Source organism: Antechinus flavipes, chromosome 1 (genome assembly GCF_016432865.1).
Source record: "Antechinus flavipes isolate AdamAnt ecotype Samford, QLD, Australia chromosome 1, AdamAnt_v2, whole genome shotgun sequence".
NCBI lineage: Eukaryota > Metazoa > Chordata > Mammalia > Dasyuromorphia > Dasyuridae > Antechinus > Antechinus flavipes.
The window spans coordinates 357198049-357222947 of NC_067398.1; the positions used below are offsets into that span (position 1 = coordinate 357198049).

The window sequence follows — 24899 nt, forward strand, 5'->3', positions numbered from 1 at the left end:
TTCATCACTGAACAATTGGAATTGGTTTGAATCATTTCATTGTTGAAGAGAGCCTCACCTATCAGAATTGATCATCATATAATTTTGTTGCTGTGTATAATGATCTCTTGTTTCTTCTCATTTCACTTAGCATCAATTCATGTAAATCTCTCCAGGCCTCTCTGAAATCCTGCTGGTCGTTTCTTACAGAACAATAATATTTCATAACATTCATATACCATAATTTATTCAGCCATTCTCCAATTGATGGGCATCCATTCAGTTTCCAGTTTCTTGCCACTATCAAAAAGGTTGCAACAAACATTTTTGCACATATGCACAAAAACTTTCAAGAAAAAAAAAAAAAAGGAATTCCAAACATCTATATGCAATGACTCACAAAAGTATTTTCTTAAAGTTGTTTGATAAACAATGTTTAACATACTAATTTTATAATCAATTAGGAATGCTCATGAGTTGGTTTATTTATGGCACTAATAATCAAATAAGAATGTAAATGATACATGAAAATGCATTTTTCATTTGGGACTAAAACACCAGATTATAGTGATTACACTAAAATTCTGATAAGCTTTTTTAAAAAATCCTTCATATGTCAAGAAAATAAAACTTTTTTTATCCTTTATCCCTGCCCTGTGAGCCTCCTGGGAACATCTATTCTCAAAGTCTCCCTTCTCTCCTCTTTCTATCCCCTTCCTTCCCCCACAAAAAAAAGTCTGACAGGATTTCCTTGTTCCAGAGTAGAAGAAAATGATAACAGGCAACTTTTGTTTGGTTGTAGGAAGAACTCCCCAATGCTGAAGAGATGCTAAATAAATAACAGATGAATCAGGCAGGGGGAAGCAGTTATGCTAAAGAGTCTGGAGGTTCTGAACCTTAAACTTCTAGTTCTCTATACTGATGGAATTTCCCCTGGAACACCCTGGGAGTTGCCACAATATATTTTATTTATTTTACTTCCTTAAACACGTTTTTGTTTCAGGAACTTTTCAGATTTAAGTCAGGGTTATAAATTAATCTGAGATAACAAATTCTATTGTAGAGGTAAAACAACAGATTCTCTAAATACCTATGTAAAATACACTCGGCTAATTCATCAGTATTTTAATTATCTAGTCTGCATATGCAGAATAATAACTACCTATATTTTCTTAAGGTACCAAATATTTAGTTGAGTGATATCACTTAAATTTCGAAGTGAATAAAAAAGAATTTTAAAAAAGGTGTGGGTGAGGTAAATCAATAAATATTTATACCATATATAGGGGGAGAGGAATGATAGCTTTAAAAAATGACACAACACACCACCCTAGGTCTAAAAACAAAAACAAAAAACAAAAAATCACTTCTGCATTAAAGAATTAGTTGGCAGCCCAATATTATGTACAGCACTATAACCTGAGGTCCAAGGAAAGCACAATTGAAGCAGCACAAATAGACTTGTGGGGGAGAGAGCAACCTAAAAAATTCTTAAGAGTTTGGTTTTGTTTGGGAGAGGAGTTAAGGGATAGAGCTATCAAAGCAAACGCAAACCTTCCCAAAAAGTTAAGAAATTGAAAGAGTAAGTGATAAAGTACAAAACAAAGAACATGCCGGATGTAGGGGGTGGGATTAGATAAAGAAGGGTGTGAGGAAGGGGAGCAAATTGTAGGGTTCAGCAGACCTTGGTGCAAAACCTAACTTGTGTGGATGTAGCTAGTAATCTAACTGTGATTCTTGTTCTGGGATCTGGGAATTAAAAGAAGAAAATTTGTAATAACTGTATTCAAGTACACTTGGTTTCCTTTTAAATCCAAAGGATTTTTTTTATTTTGTTCACTTTAAAACGGCATTCTGTAAAGGAGAGTCCACTAGTAGCACAGAAAAAGGTAAATGCTTTAAGGACTAAGGGCTGTTTCCTCACCTATAAAGTAAGTGGAGTGGGCTGGTTTGGCTTTTTCCCAGCTCTAAGCGCTACGATCCCATTTCTCTATTATTAAAGCCTTTGGAAAGCTCCGAAGTGCTCAGCCCGGGCACGGGAACTGACCCAGCATCTCCTCCCGGGCTGTCCACGGCGAGAGCAGGGGGCACAGCAGGCAGGCGGCCTGCGAGGCCCGGGAGGCAGGACAGCAGTTCACCCGTACAGCCCGCGAAGGCGCCCTCCCACGGAGCCAAACCTGGGGAGAAGGGGAAGCAGGAAACTTTAAGAAGGGACTTCGCACCTGTGAGGTTTAAGATAGCACCGGGGGTTCTCTCCGAGTTGAAGCCCGGGAGTGCCCGGTACCCAGGGACCTATGCCGAGGCACCATGACCAGCCCAGCGTGGGAGGGCCCGCATCCGGAGCTCCCCGAATCCCGCCTCTGTGATCACTCAGTCTCGGCCAGGCGGGGAAATCCCGCCGCAACTGCCCGCCCCAAAGCGATAGGCTACCGGAGAGCCTAGGATCCCCTTAGTGGGGAAAGCCGCCGCCTCAGCTCTCGCCAGGGAAGCCCCACCCTCTCTCTAAGGGCTCCGCCCAAGCCCCCTCGGCGCCCTAAGACGAGTCGACCCCACCTGACCCGCGCGTGTGAGAGGCGTGGGAAGAGAAGCAAACTCGACCCGCCCGCCCCTAGTTCAGGAAGCCCCTTCCCCTTCCCCTCCCCGCCACCCCGGCGACAGCGGGGACTTCGTCCCTCCTCCTTTCCCCGCCCACTCCTGCTAACGTCACAAAGAGTGACGTGGAGGGAGAACAATCACAATCTTTCTCCCTATCTTAGTCGGGGGTGGAGGGCGGGGCAAGGGGAGAGAGCGGAAGGAGAAGGGTTCGGCCTTCTCGTCGAAACCCAGCCGTCCAATCAGTGAGCCCAGGGCGGGAAGGGGGTGGGGCCCCAAAAGGGGGGGTGGGGGTGGGGCAAGGGACAGGGTAAGGTTCTCCGGGCGGTGGGCGGGCGGCCGGCGCTTGAAAGCGGCCAATCAGCGCGCGCCGGCTTCATTCGGAGGGAGGCGTGGGGCGTCGCCTCCGCCGCGCGCGCCGGGGGCTGGTTGGGGCCATGAAACAAAAGAAACCCTGAGAGAGGAGCCGCAGCCGCTGCCGCCGCCCGCCCGCCCGCCCGCCCGCCGGCTACTGCCCCCACCCCCAGCCACCCCGCCTTCTCCTTCCCTCTCCTGTCCTCTTCCCTGCTACCGTCCCTCCTCCTCCTCCTCCTCCGGTCCCCGAGCGGTGCGGGCGCTCTCCGGCCGCCGCTGCCGGCTCCCCTGAGAAAAGGTGTTTGCGCTTTAAGCAGGGCCCGGGCCCGGTCGGTCATGGGGCTCGCCGCCCGCCTCGCCTGACACGGTCTCCCGCCGCCGCCATTGACAGCGCGCTGCTGCCGCCGCCGCCGCCGCCGCGATGCCGAGCGGCAGCTCCGCGGCCCTGGCCCTGGCGGCGGCCCCGGCCCCCCTGCCGCAGCCTCAGCCGCCGCCCCCGCCTCCCCCCCCGCCGCTACCGCCACCGCCCCCCGGAGGTCCGGAGCCCGAGCGGGACGGGCTCCTGCTGCGGGAGCGCCTGGCCGCGCTAGGCCTCGACGACCCTCGCCAGGCGGACACCACCGACCCGTCGCTCCGGGCCGCGGTGGCGGCGGCTCAAGCTCAGGCCCGGAGGATGGTGGGGCTGTCCCCGGAGGAGCGGGCTCACCCCGGCCGGCCCGGGGCCCCGGAGACGGCGGAGCTGGAGCTGGAACTAGAGGAGGAGGAGGAGGAAGCAGAGGTGGACGGGGACCTGCTGGAGGAGGAGGAGCTGGAAGAGGAGGACGAGGAGGAGGAGGACCAGGACCGGCCGCCGCTGCTGCTGCTTTCGCCGCCCGCCGCCGCCGCCGCCTCTCAAAGCCATCCAATTTCGGGCGGGTCCCTGGGTTCGGTGCTGCTCCCTGCCCCAGGCTTCGACGCTCGGGAGGCGGCGGCGGCGGCGGCGGCCGGGGTGCTGTACGGAGGGGACGATCCCCAAGGCATGATGGCGGCGATGCTGTCCCACGCCTACGGCCCCGGCGGCTGCGGGGGGGCGGCGGCCGCAGCGGCGGCAGCGGCCGCGCTGAACGGGGAGCAGGCGGCTCTCCTCCGGAGAAAGAGCGTCAACACCACTGAGTGCGTCCCGGTGCCCAGCTCCGAGCACGTCGCCGAGATCGTCGGTCGCCAGGGTGAGTAGCGGCCGGGGCACCGGGGCGGGGTGGGGACAAAGGAGCGGGGAGCCGGGCGGGCGTGGCGAAGAGGAGGAGAAACGCCCGGGGGCCTCCCCCCTCCGAGATCCGCCGGCTCCCCCCAGAGCTTTCGGGGACAGGAGGGTGTTCAGGTCGGGGCGCTCCGGGCTATGATGCTCGGCTGGCCGGGGGCTTGGAAAGGGGGACTTTGGGTTTAGAATGCAGATACCCCTTTAATGTTGCTTCTGCTAAAAGATATTCAGTTTGCCCCCCTCCCCCTTCCGGGAAAGTGGGATGAGTTACAACTTTGCATGTCCGTGATCGGAGGTGGTAAAAGGCCAGTTAGGTGGGAAGTGGACGCGCGGATTCGGGGGAAGAGTCCGACGTGCTGATGACTGAGGTTTCCCTGAACTTCCTCGTGAAAGACCGAGCTTCACTTTTCAGTGTTCTTTACGTAGTCTCTGCCGGCTGGGGCTTGGCAAAGCAGACGGTACGGAACGAGTTAACTTTGAGATGAAGGCAATGTTGATGGGATACATTTTTCCCTTTTCTTCTGAAACTTGCTATTTGAGGAGTTACCTCTTCCCAGATGATCTGTATAGGATACTTAAGTATGTTTCCAAAGTGCTTCGTGCAGACACACAATATCTTGGTTTGTTGTTTGTTTTTTTGAGAACACGATTAAATATGACTATAATGGCAACTGTAACATATGCACTCCAGTTAACGAGGTTCATAAATGTGTGTATTTAAACAGAATTCGGTAAATTCTCCTTTTGCCTTCACCTCAGTACTTCACACAAACTCCTCCCACATTGTTCAAACAAAGAACCCATGTCTCACATTCCAGGAGTAGATTTGTGAAGGTAGAGGGAATGTAAGGCCTTGTGCACTTCAAAATTATGCATCTTTTTGGTAAAGAGCAGATGGTATTTGTATAGCCTGTATGAAATGAAGAAATAGAAGTTGTCCAGAGGCGCCTACCAGAGTTGGCTACATTTTTAACTAGGTGGATCTTTCGCCTTACCCACTTTTCTTGCTCTGCCTGGCTGACAGCATTGTTGGGGTCAAATGAAAAGAGATGGTGGCGCTGCAGCCCAAATGAGCTCATCTTTCCCAAGTGGTCTAAAGTACACATAAATAAGAGGTCTATTAAAATGGTGGTTTCAGATGTCAGGGTTTTCTCACTTCATTCCTTTAGGATTTTAAAAGGAAAAATCATGAAATTTATAGCGATTAGGTGGGTCATTGAAAGCTTCCCTGTGATGTGGTGCCATTTAGAGTTAAACTGAAAAGGAGTCCTACAGTTTTAGCTTAACCAATGAGATTCTTTATTTGAAAATAATAGTCAATGATATTCCCCTTCTTTTTACAAAGGAGGAAACTTGAGATTTGAAGTGCCTTGTTTCTGTGTAAATTGGCAAAATCTAGATTTTTCAACCCAAAATTCACTACACCATCAAGGCTTTTTGTATGAAAAATTGAGTATGAGGGATTGTGCTTTATTCTGAGAGTTCTGAGATTGGGGGGAGGGAGGGGGAGCGAGAAGGAGAGGTGCTGGGAACAATTTAGTTTCTATCCTCAAAGAGCTTATAAAATCTATGTGAAAGAACCCATGTACTTAAATTACTACAGTGCAAAGCAGTATATCAGCATAAAATGGTTAGCCAAAATGGAATGAGATTTTTGAGGTAAGTTTTTAGCTAACTCACTATTGCTAAGGATGGTGGTAGTCCCACTAGAATGTGACCTGAATTTTAAAGAAAGGATGAGGAAAGATTTTTATATTTGGAGATAAGACAAAACAAAGATGTGACCACATATGGCAAGAAGGTATGAAAGAATTGCAGGGTTAATGAATATATAGATCATGTTATTTAACTGTAAAGTAGTGTTCTTAAATCAGTTACTAATAGCTAAAAGCTATAGAGAAGAAAGGTAAATGCAATTGAATCATGCAACTGTCAGATGAAGTGGGGACATTTATTATTATACGATTCCTATTAAGCAGTGGACTAAGTGCTATTTTTTCAGAATATTAGTTTGAAAGTTTTGAACTTCACAGTACACTTTAAGTTTTAATAGTTGATCTCATTGATTTTCCCCTTTGTTTTAAAATATTTTAAAGTTGATACTAATCAGGTTTTCATTCACAGTACTATCTAAAACCTATAAACCAAACAAACTGAATCATTAAACCAGACTTCTCATGAGATTGAAACTCTGTTTTTCCCCCTTTTGGGTGACAGAACCAAAAATACAGACTTAAAAATTCATGGTTTGACAAAGGAATGAATACTACAGTTTCAAAGTTATTGTTGAAAATTTGAGAGTGCTCCTTTCTTTAAATCTTTTTCTGGATGGAGTATATAGTAATCAAAGCTATGGTATTATTAACTAGGAAAAACAAGCAGGATCATATCTTAGGATGCAGATACAGTTTAAACTAAGTACTTGTAGTTTAATTATTTTTCCACTTAAAATTTTCACAACTTTGGGGGAAATGCTAAATTTCATAGTATCTGATATCTCATTTTAGAGCAAAGATTCATTCCCTTTCTCGTAGTTTATACCATTCCATTGGTATGGGCCTAATTTGGTGTTTTGTTTATGACCTAAAGAAGCTCCGGTAACAACAAAAGTATTTTTTACTACAGGAGAAGATCTATAATGCTTTTCAAAAACATATTAACTTTGAACATTGTAGCAAACTATGGCTTTTAAGGCAGATCTGGCAAATCTGAGCTAAGGTTGGTTTTTACCTTTACCAACCACTGCCCTCTAGGGTTTATAACAATCACCTAATTTCATAAGATCATAGATTTAATCTAGATGGCATTGAGTCCAGTCTTCTCATTTCACAAAAAGGCTGAAGCGAATTTCTTGCCCAGGGGATCATTAGCCCAGTGGAATTTGAACTCAAATCTTCCTGACTCTCCAATTCAAGGTTTTGTCTAATACCTCTCTTTCTTTTTAACTGACTAGAGCTAGCTTATTCTATTCTTGGGAGATTTTTTTAATAGAAAAAAAAATTTGTCCTAAAGAGTATATATTCCTGCCATTTATTAATTACCAGAAGTCACCATGCTATTTGACATTTCTTAATTGGTTCTGTAAATTATGTCACAAATAGAGAAATTTATGACTTCAATTAAGAGGTAGTAGATTAAATGTAATTTGAAGTGATAAAGAGACTTTCCATGTCTATTAGTGTCTTTGAAAAATTTAAAAAGAAAAGCAAAACTGAAATTTACCTCAACAGTATATGGGTGTTTGTAAATGTTTAATTGATTTGGGAGCATTTGGGGTTTTTTCTCTCATTTTGAAATGAAAAGTAATATGGACTGTAATTAAAAGAGAGGATAGAACTCTTATTAAATGTATAAAGGCTCTGAAATTGATTTATGAAAAAATGTCATGGTACTTTAGTAAACTGCCCCTCTAAGATTAGTAAAATTTGTAGGCTCTTGTAAAGTTAGTTAAACATGGAAAAATAAAAGTATTTGTGTTTAGTTAAGAGATTGTCCCTTATGCCAATGTTCCCTTTCTTTCCTCAAATTATGTTGATTACTTATACTACCATCCCCTTTGCTTGCAGAGGGAGTTGCTTGTGTTTTTGCATCCTGAATTCCTAATACTTAATCCCATTTGTTGGATTGGACTATCATTGAACAAGCATTTATTAAACTCCTAATTATGTATCAGATACTGTAATTTTTAAGAGAAGACCCTAGCATCTGGAGAAACTGGAAAAACTGTGGGTGTTGAGTGAAGCCAGGGAAACTGAGGCAAAGGTTTTTTAAGCATGAAGAATAGCCATTACAAAATTATGGAAACAAGAGGTAGAATAAAATGTTCTAGGAACAGCAAATAGACCACTGTAGTTGGGTCATAATGTTTGGAGGGGGTGGAAGCAAAGTGTAAAAGACAAAAGTAGCATGTTATGAATACTATGTTGGATCCAGTAGGATGCCATTGCAATTTTCTGGGTAGAGAATAATATGGACAGTCAAACCCCATCATTTGATCAAGGAAATACAAAACTGACTGTAAGAGGACAAGTGATAGAATTATGCACAGTAAATTTCATTGTCATTAATGTTAAAAATAATGGTGGTTGTTTTATCACCTAGTAAGTCAAGGTCTTGCTTAAGATATGATCTGTCATTAAACATTTATAAGTGTCTACTTTGTGCCAGACACTGTGCTAATCTTGGAGCTGTGGGGGCAAAATACAGTCCCTGCCCTCCAGGACCTCACAATCTAATGGTAGAGACAACAGGCAAATAAATATGTACAAACAAGCTGTAGGCCACAAGGTAAATAGGAAATAATTATCGAAGGCATTAGAATTTAAGAGGGGTTGAAAAGAATTTCCTGTAGATCAGTTTTTAGTTAGGGATTAAAAAGGAAGTCAGTAGGTGGAGATAAATAAGAAGCGCTTCCAGGCATGGGGGTCAGCTAGAGAGAATGCCCAATCTTGTTTGAGGAGCAGCCTGGAAGCTGTTAGTAAAGGCTAAGAAAAAGATTGAAAAGGTAAGGGGAGGAAGAAGGAGGAACTTTGCCCAAAAGAAGATTTTGTATTGTTTTCATTAATGAATATAAGATATTTGTAAAGCTTGTAGATGGAAGAGAGTTCTTTAAATTCTCTTCCTACATTATGTTCTACAAACGGAACATTATTTGCCTGTTGACCCACTGGTATGGTATGGGTTGCTGCTGTAAATGTAAATAATTATGTTTCAAAGTAATTACTCCAAGTTTCTTCCCAATTTCCTAGGGTAATTCTAGTTAGGACTCTCTTTGTGGATCAGCTTTCAATTTTTAGCATAGCTAACCTGTGATTAATTACTACACACTATTAATAATTATCTTAGTCCACAAGATTGTCAGGGTTTAGAATTGGAAGAAACTTTAAAGTTAATCTAGCCTAATCCCCTCATTTTACAAATGAGACATTTAGAACTTCCAAGTCTTCCTCAAGGACACACTAGTAATAAATTACAAAATCTCAGATCCACTCCACAACTGAACAAAAATCTTGCTCTGCAGCAAGAGTGGAGAATGTCCAGCCCCTGGGCTATGTAAGGCCCTTGAAATTATTTTGCTAAAGCAACCACAAGTGATGATGTACTGGAAGCTAGGTACAGTAACCTCCCACTGCTGGAGTTGTATAACTTGATAATTTTGCACGCCTTATGAATGATGTTATATATCCAAGTGGCCCTTGGTTAAAAAAAAAAAGTTCCCCACTCCTGTTCCACAGTATACCTAACAAGTAATCCTAGTCTTTGCTTGAAGATTTCCTTTTCTGTAAAAGGGAAACCACTATTTCGAGACAAATCTATTATTGAATCAACTGCAATTCACAAAAAAAAAAAAAAAAAAAAAAATTTCCTCATTGCAAACCTAAATTTTCCTGTTTGAAATTTCTGCCCATTTGTAGATGCTCTGCTTTCTGGGACCAAGCTATATTCTCCCACCAGAAGGGCCTTCACATATTTGGAAGACAACAATCATGTTCTACTCTGCCTCTCTTCTCCAATTAACTATAATCTTATCTTCTCTAGTTTAAATGTCCCCATTTCCTTCAACTGATCTTTGATTTGCTCTCAGGGCTCTTTGTGATCTTAGGCCACTGTTCCATTTGCTTTTGTGGCCTTTTCAATGGTAGTGCTATGGATAAATCTCTGGGCTGGAGTCAAAAAAGACTTGAGTTCAAATGTGGCCTCAGAACACTCAACTCTAGCTGTGTGACTCGGGGAAGGAGAGAAAAAAAAAAAAAAATCACTGTTTGCCTCAGTTTCCTAAATTGTAAACTGGAGATAAGCATTTAGCTCACAGGATTATGAGGATCAAATAAGGTAGTATTTATAAAAGTCTTAGTTACAGGGCCTGATGCATAGTTGATGCTTAATAAATGCTTATTATGTTTATTATATTTTTATTATTAATAAACCCTCCCTTTCTAAAATTTTATATATATAGATAGATAATTGCAGTACCCCAGATATGAATTGCAAAATATTGTTGTACTATCACCTCCTTAATGCAAACTCTGCAATGCATTAGATTTCTTTATCTTTTTTTACTTTTGAGTTTGCATCATATTAAAACCTACAAATCTTTTCAGATACAAGCTACTGTCTGTCCAAACTTTCCCTAGCTTATGCATGTAAACTTATTTGTATTTATTCATAGACCCCAAATTTGTGATGTGATGTATTTGAGTATTTCCTCCAGCTTACAACCCAAACATTTGGTTTTTATCTTCATTCCAATTATCTCTTGTTTTCTTATCTTTTAAGATATTTTTGGAATTGGCTGTTGTCATCCATTGTTAACTATTTCTCCTATATTTATCATCTTATAATTCCTTTTAAGTGCCCTATCATAGATGAAAATTTTAAATTTAACACAAATTCCTGGATTAAAGTTTAAATTTCTATGCCCTGTTGACCATTTTATGTGATTGGCTGAAACAATAGTTGATAGTTGCAGTTAGTTTTAACTCGTGTGTGTGTGTGTGTGTGTGTGTGTGTGTGTGTGTGTGTGTGTGGTGCACTTTTCAGATTACTTTAGAATTTTGAAGTTTGACAAGAAAATGTGAATAGGGCTAACTTGATGGCCTGAATTATATTATCAGAAATAATCTCTGGGGAAAATATTCTTTTAAAAACTATCATAGTTTTTATATAAATCATTCTTAATTTAAGAGGAAGAGATGAGCATTAAGAAGAAAAAATGACCTAATGAATAAGTTCTGGAAGCAAGGAAAAGACCTGAGTTCAAGTCTAATCTAAGTCTTGTAATTCTGGGTTAGGCAGTTCATTGATCTCTAGGCAAATCTGAGATTTCATTTTATTTATTTTATTTAATTTAAAGGGAATTTCCTTGGAGTTTCTTAAACACTATAAAATCATAGATTCAGTTTCTATTTCAATTTATTCCCTATTGATAAAGAGTTTGTATTGTTAGTAGAAAAGATAACACTGTACTAGGTTAATTATTGATTTAAGATATTTTAGTAAGACTTGTAGAAATAATTTATTATTTCAAATCTAGCATCAACATCAGCTTTAAGAAATATACTTCTGGAATATATAAATTTTATCTTACTAGATAACTAGCAAACTATTGGGAAAGACCTAGTGAGTGTAATTGTTTTGTAAGTGGGTGGAGATTCTATTGCCATTTCTTCCTGCGTTGGTCAGCTAATGAACAATATTATTCACAGGAGAGGAAGTGGAAAATAAAAACAATTGCATTTGAAGAGTGTTTTCTCTACCCCTAGTTACCAGCCATCTGGAAAATTATTCAAGAAGTTCAAATGTCTGAGAATTCTTCTGTATGAGATTGGTACCTATTTGTCTATTCCCTGACCTAAGTGATATACTTATTGGTTTGTTCTGCTGAATATTAATATACTGTAAATCAGTAATAATTTGGGTCCACTATTATGTACATTTTGTATATTTTTGTAATTTATCACAGTGATACTCTTATAGAAAAGGAAGAACTTTGCCACAAGAAAATGCTTCCTGTTGTTTTGGAAAGTAGTGTTTGAATATGAAATATTTTGTTCTTTAAGCAAATTAAATGTTTTGTGAAAATTAATCTAATTCATTTAGTAGTTTCTGAAATGTGATTATTTTAATCTCGCCAAAATATACATTGTGAACATCAAATTTCCTTCCTCTTTCTATTTCATATACAATATTAGTATAGTGTAATTTACATTTATCTCCATATTCTATTAAGTTTTGCCAAATTCTCTGGCCGTTCAGCAAGTCTCCATAACTTCTCTGAGCTTCATATGGAAAGGAGAAAGTGTCTACCTCATTGATTTGAAAAGGAAGTTCTACAGATCAGTAGAAGTGTGAAAGCACATTTTTGCTATACAATTGTGAGGTTGCAGCTTCTAAATTACTTAGAAGAATAAATCTTATTTTAGTCACTATCCTTAATTTTTTCATCACTATTGCTGCTTGCTGCTTCACCTTTTTTCCCTTTTCCAAAATCCTGTATCATTTTCTCCCCAAGCACACTTTCTTATCATAATTCTAGCAATTTGTCCAGCTTAATATTTGAGTAACTACTAGATATCTTATCACTTTTCCTTCTGCTGTTGCCTTAGTACTGAGGGGGAAAAATGCCCACTGTCCATGATCTTGTAGTTTACAAGGAAACAAGAAAATGGATTGAAAGTTGATGTTCATTGTTATTTAAAAGAGAGGAGTCAAAACATGTGGCCACCTGCAACTTCCCAAATGTTAACAGAACCAGATTACAAGTAATTGGAAAAAAATTTTTAATAAATAAGAAATGCAATAAAACATAGGAAATGTTATATTTTAAAACTATCAATATGCAATCTGCACTACAATGTAGTACTACATATAAATTTATAAAGGTACTAATCAAGAAAACGTGAACTTTTGGAAAATTTGGCTCTATGAATTCTTGAATCATCTGTTCTTAGGAATTTTAAGGAGTAGTATGGAACAATTTTCATGGCTTTTGTTTAAAATAAACTTCATTCTTGTGTATTTTTAGTGGCCATTATACTTTTGACTTGCCTCTAGTGCTATCAATGGTTACCATAGAGATGTACAAAGATATTAACCCTAGTGATGATATTTAAGTGTCTGAAAATAATTTTCTAATATTATTGCTGATAATCTTGAGCATAATGATGTGAATGTACAAATTAATGTATTATTGTTATACAGTAACTTTGGTACTCTGTTAATTTAGTAATTCTAATAGGAAGGCTTTTCTTAATAGAAACTCTTTACTGGTTATTCTGTGTAAATATAATAGAACTTCTTTTTAATCTTCTTTAATCATGTCTTTGTGCATATCTTCTTTCTCCTTCTCTCCCCAAATAGACTTTTAGCTCCGTGAGATGTGTTGACTATTGTTTTTAGTTCTCCAGAGTGAATTGCATAGGTAGTAAGCATTTAAATGCTTGAATTGAATTTTTGTTGAATGATAACGTTGGAGTATAGAAAGAATGTGTTTCTGTATCTTCGAATTTGTGCTGTTATAAGAATAATAGGAAATAACTTGGATATATATAGCTATATGGCCATATATGGCATATGGCCTAATCTGAAGTAAAGCTGAAAACCAACCAATAAAGCTAAAACTATATAGTGGACTTTTTTTTTTTTTTTTTTTTTTTTTTTTTGGTAATTGTAGTAAGAAAATTTCTTGAGAAATGTTAATTGACATCTGAGAGTAGGGGAAAGATTTAAATAATTAAGCCTACCAAAAAATGTTATCCATTTTTACAATTATTTTTTCTCTTCCTCTAGCTCGTTTTTCTAGTTGTTTGTTTTGTTTTTTAACCTGGTCAAGATATTTTTGGTATAATGGAATAAAATCTCTTCTTACCTGCCCTTTTCTACCTAATCAAATGAGATCACATTGCAATGTAAATGCATTGTCTTAATGATGAAAATAAATGGTAAGATATCATTTCTTTTTATATTGCTAGATTGTTTTTTTGCTGTCTGAAGGGGATAGGAATAGAGACTAAAGGTATTTTGTTGACATAGGAAACTCCTTTTACCAATGTCAGTCTGGACCTTATTCTGCATTTTATAATTTCAGAGAATTGACTGCCTATAGCATTGAGGTTAAGTGACTTGCCTACTATTACAGCTAGTATGGGTCTAAGACTTAGGACAGATAATTGCTCATTAGAATTTCAAGTGTTACTTTCAGATAGTAATTTGATCCAACAAGCATTTTTTTAATGGCTGTTATGAAGCCAACATTGTGACAGACTGGGGATACAAAGACATAGTCCCTGTCCTTCAAGAAACCTGGCATGCATATATATATGTGAAATGGAATAAACATTTTTTAAAAGTTTAGTATGTCAGATTTTGGGGGCTAGGAGAGACAACATGGTAATTTATATGCTTTTTTTTTTTTAAATTAATGTTAATTTGGAATCTTAAATTTCTAGGCAAGGGGATTGAAATGATTTGAGATTATTGACATTGTCTACTGTTGAAAGTGATATTTCTGTGAAATTGCATTTTACATATATAAACAAAAAGGCATAAAAATACGTTTTTATCTACCATGGTTAAGCATAAATTTATAGGTTAGAAGAGTAAAACCCCTGGCTACATCTCAGAAGTTAAACAAAGATCAGCATAAAATGTTTGCAGCACTTTTCCCTTAATTTTCATTTATTAATTTGAATAGTTCCTTTAGGACAAGTGCTCCATTCAACCTATTTATTAGATTCCTTGTACTTTCTACATAGATAGAAATTGATTTCAGATAAGATGGTAGCTAGGTCCCCCAGCATTCTGGGCATTGAAGTAAAAACAAATAATATTTTGCCCTGATTCTCTCCTAGAAATAAACTTCCTTGTACCTTATTGAAACTCTGGGATATCTTTTAATTACCATCTTGATTCAAAAACGAAGGAATTTCATCTACTCTGGAGGAATATATCATTTCAGAACCACAACTTTGTTATTTTCTTCTTTTAATGTATGTTTATACAGTATCTAATAAAACTGAGTCCAATTTATTTCCTCAGAAGATGTTGACGTATTCCTTGTGTTTCTGTGATGCTTTTATCTTTTTTCAAAACACAATTACAGTTATTTTCATGTTAGCCTCACAGTAAATTTATGACTTAGATAAGGCAAGTGGTTGGTTGTATCCCATTTTACAGATGAACTACCTAAACTTACCTGATAGGTGATTGACAAAGACAAATCAAATCTGGTCTGTTGTTGCTCAACCTTTGTTCTTTGAACTAGACAGACAATACTGATAACCTCTAATGTGATAACTGAAAAATACTTAATTATTAAAATTTTAATTTAAGAAAATTGTGTTTATATATATATATATGTATATATATATTTTTTAAAGCATGGTTTACTAAATTAGAAAACCATTCTAAATTGGGTTTACTCTTTTGGGGTGACTTAGGGGGAGAGATACTCCGTGTCTCTCAGTTAAACTTCCAATTAGGTCCCAACTATTCAGTGAGTTTTGTTTTGTTCATAAATTGTTTTGTAAGTTTTTATATTTTTTCCCAAAAAGATTGGGGGAAGGGAATATAATGAGAAATTGTCTCAACTAATTCACATTTATTAGATCACACAAACTTGCAAAAAAAATTGGTCTTTTTAATAAAAATTATGAGGGAATAAGTTCAGAAGTTCTGCTAGTCTAAATTTCCACTCTTACACAATAGATAATATGTATGAGTTGATGAGTAACAGCCAGGAAAAAGAGTGGTGGGCCTGAAATTAAGAAGACTCATTCATCTTCCTGAGTTTAGATCTCAGACACTTACTATGTTATGCTGGGCAAGTTGCTTAACTTGCCTCAGTTCCCTCATCTATAAAATGATCTGGAGAAGGAAATGGCAAATTATTTCACTATCATTGCCATGAAAATTCCAAATGGGTTCACAAAGAGAAAGACATAACTGAAAACCAGCTAAACAAAATGAGAAGATGAAGACCTGTTCTTTTTTTAAGAAGGGAAAACAGTTTGCCTGGACAACCTAATTTATTGTTGGTAATGCTTAAAGCAAGTACTAAAGGCATTATCTATGTGTAGATGAAAAGAGGTGAATTACTGATAAAGTATAGAGGGAATAAAGTTCATAGCCTCTTAGAACATCAGTTAGCAAATAATGTTGTGGATAGAAAAATACAACAAAAAATTATAGAGGAGAGACATCATGCAAACAACAAATATACAACTAGATATATAAAAAATAAATTTAAGGTAATCATTTAAAAGGGTAGGGGATCTGAAAAGCCTTCTTGCTGACTGTGAGATTTTAGGCAGAACTTAAAAGAAAGCCAGAAAAGCCAAGATGTGGCAGTGCTGTCAGAAAATTCCAGGCTTGGGGGATTGGATAATCAAAAAGCCCAGAGTCAGGAATTTGTGTCTTGCAATATGAATATTCGTAATAATGGTGGGGAGAGGAGGATCTGTAGGAGTTAATAAACATTAAGTGCCTACTCTGTTCCAAGCCTGGAGCTTTGGGATCTAAAGAAAGGTATTTAGACCTTGCCCTCAAGGTGTTTACTATCTTTTGGAAGTGAAGGGGGAAAAAGTAGGGAGGTGAAAGATTACGTGAAGGGGTTGGTGGGAGACTTTATGGTCCTGATGTGGGAAATGATCTGAGAAAGTGATAGTTTCCAGAATTTTTTTCATATTGCAAAAAGAGTTTCTGGAAATGATGAAGTCCATCACCCCTGTATCCCACAGAAGGAGCCATAAAGGAAAAGAACAGTGAGGGGAAACTCAGTAGAAGAATAAATAAAAGTGAATGTACATAATTTTGCAACAATGTTCCATAAAGAACCTGCAGTAGATTTAAATAACTTGGGAAACAATACTCTAGCACTATATGCTAATAATAGGTTAACTTGCTTATAGCTATACCCAGAAGTTCAAATAGTTATTGTTTGCTTCCATTTGTGTATGTTGAGGGGTAGCGGGCAGAGAGTTGTTCTTAAGTATTGTAAAGGGTGGCACTGAAGACTTAGAAGTAAACATTGTAAGTATTTCCACTACATTTGTGAAGTACCATTTTAATGACAAATCACTTAATCTCTCTGCCTTTCCACTTTGTAAATGGGAAAACAGTTAACCTGTGATAAACTGTTCAAAGTAGCTAGTTTGCTAGAAAGTGTCATTTTAGTATGTAATAGCACATAGTATTGAAAGCAATTGTACAATTATTTTCTAGTTTTTCCCCAAACTTTTTTATTGTATTGTATTAGTTGAATTTAAGATTTTCAGAGAATAATCCTTATATAAACATAATTATACACTAAGGCATTAGTCAAAATTTTGAGGCATTTTGACTTTCTGTGCTAAATACACATTTGACTTTAAAATTCTGTTTTCTTAACTCCTTTATATTATAAGATGTCAGTGGATTTATCAGTTGCCAGTTTTACAATTTGGAGGCAACTGGTAGTAGAGTGAATAGAGAACTAAAGAGTCAAGGAGATGTGAGTTCAAATTTGGCCATAAACCTTTATTAGCTGTGTAAACCTGGAAAATCATTTTATCTCTTTTACCTTAGTTTCCTTAGCTATAAAATGGGAATAATAATAAATAGAACCTACTTTTCGAAGTTATTTTAAGACTAAATGAGTGGGTTGTGTTTTGTGGTTCCTTGTTTGTATGTTTTTGCTTGAGGGCAGGAACTACCTTTCTTTTTATCCCTAGGGTTTAGCACTGTGTGCCTGGCACATCAGCTTATTGACTTGGTAATTCCCCTAAGAATCCCTATGGCTTGTGTTGTTCTTTAGAAACTTTAGTGAGTTTCCCCATTATCTTTAGAATTATCTTTCTTAGTCTGATTTCCATCCTATCTTTTCAAGTCAACTATGAAAGTACACTTTGTCTCACACTATGCTGTTGTAAAATGATTACTTACTGTGCTCCTGAACATATTTCCATTTCCATTTCCTATCTCTGTAGTTTTTGCACTGGCTATCCATCGAAATCACTTAGTAAAAGTTTCTACTTAGTGCCTGACATTGTGTTGACTGACATAACGATGTAATACACTGGTAGGTACAAAGAAAGTCCCGCATGCCCCTCCCCTCCAAAAAAAATTCTAATCCTGCTTTTTAAGGAGCTCACAATGTAGGGGTAGGCACATGCAAACAGCTATGCACAAACATGATATATGCAGGATAAATTGGAGGTAATAGGAGAGAGAGCAGGATAAATTAAAGACAGTGGAAGACTGGAAAAGTAGGAAGGGATCTGTTTATTCTTTTTCTGAATCTATAGAAGATAAGACTGTAGCACCTGTAGAAAATTGCTACTGTGTCTCCACAGAAGCTGTTTCCCAGTATGATAAATGCAGGGAGTAGGCCGAAAGCATTGCTATTCCAAAAGTTTTTAGGGTCTCTCCTGAGTTTTATCTACTTGGTCAGGGGGAGGGAGAGGCAGTATTGGATGCATTGGTACTATGACTTGCCTGGCACATTCTGTCTCTTCCTGAGGGTATTTAAATATAGAGCAGCAGCCCTGCAGTCATGAGGACCTGAGTTCAAATTTGAGCTTAGCTGTGTGACTCTGGGCAAGTCACTTAATTAACTCTAATTGCTTTAGGAAAAAGAAAAATCCTTTCCCTAGAATCAAGATTTATACAGCCTTTACTACTGTATTCATGGTTTTGTTGCTCTCATCTTTTGGGCTATCTAACACCCAGAAATAAAAAAAGTCAAATCTAAAGCTCAGCAAGTCCCCAGAGTATTCCAAAAGAAATTAAAAGACAAGGCTGAGACTTAGATCTTGGGGTTAATATTTCAGAAATGACTACTAAATCTTACTTGATCTAGTGCTATCTCAACTTCCATATACTTCATCCACATATAAAAGCTGTAAATCAAGCTCCCTGGATGTTTTTAATTCTATTTTGTTTTCTTGTCTGCTTTTCCTTCCTTAACCTTATCCAGTTGACCTAGTTGTGTCACACACACACAACATTCCTACAAACTATCTACCTTTATTACTTTCTAAGCTTTGCAAAAAAACTTAAGAAATTTACTAGGCACAAGATCACCAGTTGCTTTTTTCTCCTAATCTTTTTGCAGTACACAAGAAATTTTTATCTTCTATAAGACAGAATTCAGTAACTCCCCTGGTAATATAAGAGAATTGATTTTCTATAGATCAAATGTGGTAAACATTTTTTTAGTCATCAAAAGTATTGACCTTGAAAAAAGGTGAGAATGGAGCAAGGAAAGGAAATTAAACATTAGACATTCCATGAAGCAAAAAAAGGAAAAAATAATACAAATTTTTTTCTAGAAATGAATTTAATCACTTAAAATTGTGTTGAATTAGGATAGTATAAGTATTAAAAGTGCCATTCCTTTTATGCTGACATTTTGTTATGAAATTTTGAATGATCTGCTTCTTTGAATCTGTTGTTATGTTATTGTGGCCTGAGTGAATCAGAGTCTGTATGCTTTTTATGATTTAGCTTTCTGACCTTGGAATTCATTGAGTATCATTATAAAGTCCTTATTACAGATATACAGAAGGCTGTTTAATATTGATTGCAGATTCTCTCTTCTTCACCCCTAGTTTGAGCTGGATGCAGAACAAAAAATAAAACACTATGCCTTTCAGTTCTGATGGTGGTGTAATAGAAATTTGATAAAATATTTGCTATGCACTTCCTTAGTCTTTGTTTTTACTTTGGTGGGGAGGGGGCACTGCAGTTTTGGTATATAAGAATTGGGATAGAACACATAACTAAAATAATAATTAAAATAATAATTTCTCCTTTCCTCAATCTATCTTCCATATGTATATCTGAAAATCTCAACCCCTTGCTTATAAAAAGTACAGTGGCTCCTTATTATTGCCTTACAGATAAGGAACAAACTCTTCTGTTTTCGGTCAAAGTCCTTCATACTTTGGCTCCAACCTCTTTCCAGACTCTTCTCATATCCCACTCTCCCTTCACACCCACTTTGTGCTCCAACCAAATAACTACTGACCACTCACCAAATAACATGATAGTCACGTGTTATTTTCTTTGCACAGATCCCAGCTCCCCAAAATGTTCTCTTTCTTTGCCTTTTCTTACCAGAATCTCACTTTAAAGCTAAACTCAGACCTTCTTTTTAGTTCTATGTGTTCTTTGGCTTTCTGCCTACAAAACTATTTTGTATTTATTTTATGTATTTGTAGCTAGTTACTTACATGCACATTTTCTCCTAGGAAAATTTGTAAGATCCTTGAATGGTGTTTAGGGAACTATAGAAAAGATTGTGGTTTTTTTGTTTTGTTTCTGTTTTGTCTTTGTATCCTCCATATGCTAGACATAGAATTAAATAAATTCTTATTGAATTGAAATATATTGTAATGATAAGTTGCTAACTTAGTTTTCCTATCTGTAACAGTGTTTGTAGCGTGTTGTTATTGACATTGTATTCATGAACAAAATGAAACTATTTTTAATGAGCAAGACCTAGGAAAATCTTTCATAAATTATTGATCTTGGATTAATTAGCATCTCTACTTTAAAATCTATAGCGTATGAGTATTTCAAAGAACCATGTACTCAAGCCACTTAGGCTATGTCTTCTTTATAACATTTATAGTTTTCAAGTAGTTTTTGGATCAACATTCTATAGAGTTTTTAGTCAACATAAACTTTAACAGGATAATCTCTTGGGTGATCCAGATTGTCAATTTGGACCGGGGGATGAAGTTGGGGGGTGGAACCCATTCATGTTCTCTTTATAGCATTGATATTATAATTCTAACTGCTGAGTCCAAGAATGTTATATTCATAATGTTTGACAAACCTTATTATTTAACTATGGGTACTTTCCTAAAAGTTGACCCTCTCCTAGCATTCTTAGTTTTGAAGTGCTATTCATCATTCTCACAAGAATCTATTTCTGCTTGGACAAGGTCTATAATGTCCTCTGTTCCTGAACATGAGAGCCATTCTCCAATCCTGTTTTCTCTAATTTCTTATCTATGCTTCTAGAATAGTTGATAGAAAAAGGCATTTTGTTTTTTATTCTTTCTGTGATGATACACTTGTACAACAGAGGACACAAACTAAAAATTATTTCTTGCTATTTAGTTAAGATAGGTATTGGTTACTAAATGATTCCTTGATTTCTGGTAATATTCTAGTATTCAAAATAGGAAAATATTAAGTTTCCATTCCCATACAAGTCATTTATCATTAGAAAACATTGGAAAAAAGTGTTAAATCTTGGATAACCCTCCCCCTTCCACTAAAGGCTCTTCTTTTCTTCTTTCTCTAACAGGTTGTAAAATTAAAGCACTAAGGGCCAAGACAAATACATATATCAAAACACCTGTTCGTGGTGAAGAACCTATTTTTGTTGTCACTGGACGGAAAGAAGATGTAGCCATGGCCAAAAGGGAAATTCTCTCAGCTGCTGAGCACTTCTCCATGATTCGAGCATCTCGCAACAAAAATGGTCCTGCACTGGGGGGGTTGCCATGCACACCCAACTTGCCAGGTCAGACCACAGTCCAAGTCAGGGTACCTTACCGTGTTGTAGGACTGGTGGTTGGACCCAAAGGAGCAACAATTAAAAGGATTCAGCAGCAGACCCACACATATATAGTTACTCCAAGCAGAGATAAGGAGCCTGTCTTTGAGGTGACAGGTATGCCTGAAAATGTAGACCGAGCACGTGAAGAAATAGAAATGCATATTGCCATGCGTACTGGAAACTACATTGAGCTAAATGAAGAAAATGATTTCCATTACAATGGTACAGATGTGAGCTTTGAAGGGGGCACCCTTAGTTCAGCATGGCTTTCTTCCAATCCAGTTCCTCCTAGCCGCACCAGAATGATATCCAATTATCGAAATGATAGCTCCAGTTCTTTGGGAAGTGGTTCTACCGATTCTTACTTTGGAAGCAATAGGTTGGCTGATTTCAGTCCAACAAGCCCATTCAGCACAGGAAATTTTTGGTTTGGAGAAACACTACCATCTGTGGGCTCAGAAGATCTTGCAGTTGATTCTCCTGCCTTTGACTCTTTACCAACATCCTCCCAAACTATCTGGACTCCTTTTGAACCAGTTAACCCACTCTCTGGTTTTGGTGGTGACCCTTCTGGTAACATGAAGACTCAGCGTAGAGGAAGTCAGCCATCAACTCCTCGACTCTCTCCCACATTTCCTGAAGGCATAGAACATCCACTTGCTCGGAGGGTTAGGAGTGACCCACCTAGTACAGGCAACCATGTTGGCCTTCCAATATATATCCCTGCTTTTTCTAATGGTACCAACAGTTACTCCTCTTCCAATGGTGGTTCCACATCTAGCTCACCTCCAGAATCAAGACGAAAGCACGACTGTGTGATTTGCTTTGAGAATGAAGTTATTGCTGCCCTAGTTCCATGTGGCCACAACCTCTTCTGCATGGAATGTGCCAACAAGATCTGTGAAAAGAGAACGCCATCATGTCCAGTTTGCCAGACAGCTGTTACTCAGGCAATCCAAATTCACTCTTAAATATATATATATACATAATATTATATCTCTATATGGACTCTTAAAAGCATGGGTATAATGGTACCCCCAGTAAACTTCCTAATGAATTCTTATGACTGTTATCAGGCTTTATTGGGATTAGGCTAAAGTTGTTAGTAAACTTGTATTTTCTAAAAGGCTGCTATGGTAACACTAACTAGGTGGTCTCTGTCTACTAGTTTGGTTTTAATTACTGTTCTAATAAACAGAGACATAGTTCACATAAGATTGATTAAAAGTTGAGTTCAACTCAGCTTTCATAACATGGAGATGATAGGCTTTTATAGGCCTATGAGAGAAGTTGTGACTTCCAATATTTGAAGGCGATAAGTCCCGTAGCCTAACCATATTAAAAGTTTATGGAGGGTACTTGGCATTATTGATCTATCAGACACTTCCAGTGCTGCCTTCTTTACACTGCCAGTTTTGAAAAACAGGTTTTTTATTTTACAACAACTTATGCCTAATTCTGCAGGATTGCAAGTAACTTTTTAATGCATAGTTTTGACTTATTGGAATGGATAGGGCTGGTGGCAGTTGAATAGATCACTGTTAATAATTTGGGAAGAAAACTGCTACATTGACCTTCATCTCGCCCAGAGTTTTTGTGGATGGTGTGATCAGAGGATCAAGAATGGATTTGTCTCAATTGTGAATTCCTACCCATTGTTTCTCTTAATGTAATGTGGAAAAATCTATTTGGATTTTTCTCATTTCACTAAGAGCTTTGGGGTGCACATATTTTGGCTAATAGTGAGGATGCTAACATTCCATTCATTAGTCCGATCAAGCTATTATTAATTACTTTTAGAGAGTATATAGATCTAAATGTGAAACATTTTTATGTTCAATCCATATTTGTCTTGCACATTATAAATATATTTTATTTTTAGTAATCAAAAGGGGAGGGGAGGGAATGGGAGGGATAACAATGCCCTAAGCATACTATACAAAAAGCAGCTGTGACAATAACCTGCAATCAGTTTACTTCATTTCAAAACTTATTTCCAATCATAAGGAAAGATTTATTTAAAATGAGCTTTTACATTTCAACCTGTGGATGTCTTTAACTTCATCATCCTCAGTACAACCCCAAATCTGTGTTGGCATCAAAAAGGACAAAACGGTATCCCAATGGATTTTTCTACTAATTATTTTTGAAGCATTATTTTCCCAAGACACAAAAGAGCTTTTTTTCTCAGTATAACAGAAAAAAAAAATGAAATCCTATGTGTATTGAACTAGTAAATAAACAAATTTTATTTTTTATTTCCACTTGAAGAGTTACATTTCGTATAAAAGTTTACAAATAACGGTTTTTATTTTGATTTTTTTCAGTATAAAAGTTGCCTTGATGGCATATTATGATGTAATGCATACCTTTAATGCTAATTGCTTGTAGGATAGTTAAATGTCAGTATTGAAGCCTAATCTTTAGCTGCCGTCTTGTAGATATGAACGAATGTTCACCAAGCATGTATTTTGTATTTTATTGCATCGTACACTGCAACTAATAAGCCAAGGAATCGACATATATTAGGTGCGTGTACCATTTCTATAAACTCAAACTAAGAATGATAAAACTATCAATATAGTTTAGTATTTGCTAATTTTACTACACTTTTTTGTTATGTATATGTAGGGAAGTCATAGGGATTATAAATTCAATTTGAGTAAAGTTTAAAAACCATATATTTTATGATAAAGGGCCTTTAACTGAAGATGGCCAAAGCACTGATATTATATATTTGCTGTAAAGAGAATTATAAGAGTTTTATTTTTCTGATATTAAAAGTTACTTAATAAAGACTTGTTTCCATTAACTTGAATGTATCTCCTTGCTGTTTTCATCTTGTCATTGGCAATTTGAAGTAGCATGACACATTTCCAAATGTAAATTTTCTTTTATGGGTTCATTTTTTTTTATTTAAAAAACATTTCAATCTGTTTGTACCATAGCTATTATTTTTAGTGTACAATAGTGGTGCTATACCTTTTCTTTACTGATAACAAAATTTGACTTTTTTTTTACTGCCATTCTGGAGGAATTTTTAGAGTTAGGTAACCAATTTTTAACACCATTTAATTACATGTTTGAATGATAGGTGTTTTTGCCCAGTTGTTGAGAAAAGTTATCTAACCTTATTTACACCTCTCTCAAGCTACTATTCAGTAAAATCCCCAAATTAAATAAAAACTGTACTTAATTTGCTTTGCACCCACAAGGGAATTTGACTGAAAAGCATTCTTACAGTAAAAATGATCTGGTAATATTAAGAAGAATTGCTGCATTATTTTTAGAAGCAAAAGAAAAGGGGATTTCAAAACTTTAAAGTATTCATTTTAGAAGAAACAACTTTGAATATGGAAATTGTTATTATTGTATAACTGCCATAAAGTTATTTTATAACAGAATTTGACAAATGCTCTTTAGTATATGCCAGAATACAGAACATATATATATATATATATGCCTAGAATATGTGGATAGAGTAGACTAAAACTAGCCAGTGCTAGTCTTGCTATTTTCAAATTTACATAATTTCCGGATGGTTTTCTAATATTTTCACATCAATTTAGTTAGAGTGTATTTTTAAAGTCCTTTTTCATTTTATTAACTTCTATTTGCTACATAGTCAATATTTCATTGTCTTTCTATGAACTTTAAATTTTTATTCTGGAACTTTTCATATTATAA

At 37.6% G+C, this 24899-nt stretch overlaps 1 protein-coding gene across 1 annotated transcript; it reads left to right on the forward strand.

The window, feature by feature from the left end:
- Nucleotides 1–3279: 3279 nt before the first annotated feature.
- On the forward strand, nucleotides 3280–24030 carry MEX3C (mex-3 RNA binding family member C). Its single transcript, XM_051969618.1, has 2 exons — nucleotides 3280–4130; nucleotides 20958–24030. Exons 1-2 carry the CDS (start codon nucleotides 3347–3349, stop codon nucleotides 22181–22183), a joined length of 2010 nt encoding a protein of 669 aa, XP_051825578.1. The 5' UTR covers nucleotides 3280–3346; the 3' UTR covers nucleotides 22184–24030.
- Nucleotides 24031–24899: the final 869 nt, after the last annotated feature.

What these genes read in the sequence shown, in the direction of transcription:
- MEX3C (XM_051969618.1), top strand. Translation starts at nt 3,347, where the DNA reads ATGCCGAGCGGCAGCTCCGCGGCCCTGGCCCTGGCGGCGGCCCCGGCC. An exon ending in CGAGATCGTCGGTCGCCAGG is followed by an intron (nt 4,131 to 20,957) that starts GTGAGTAGCGGC and finishes TTTCTCTAACAG; the next exon opens with GTTGTAAAATTAAAGCACTA.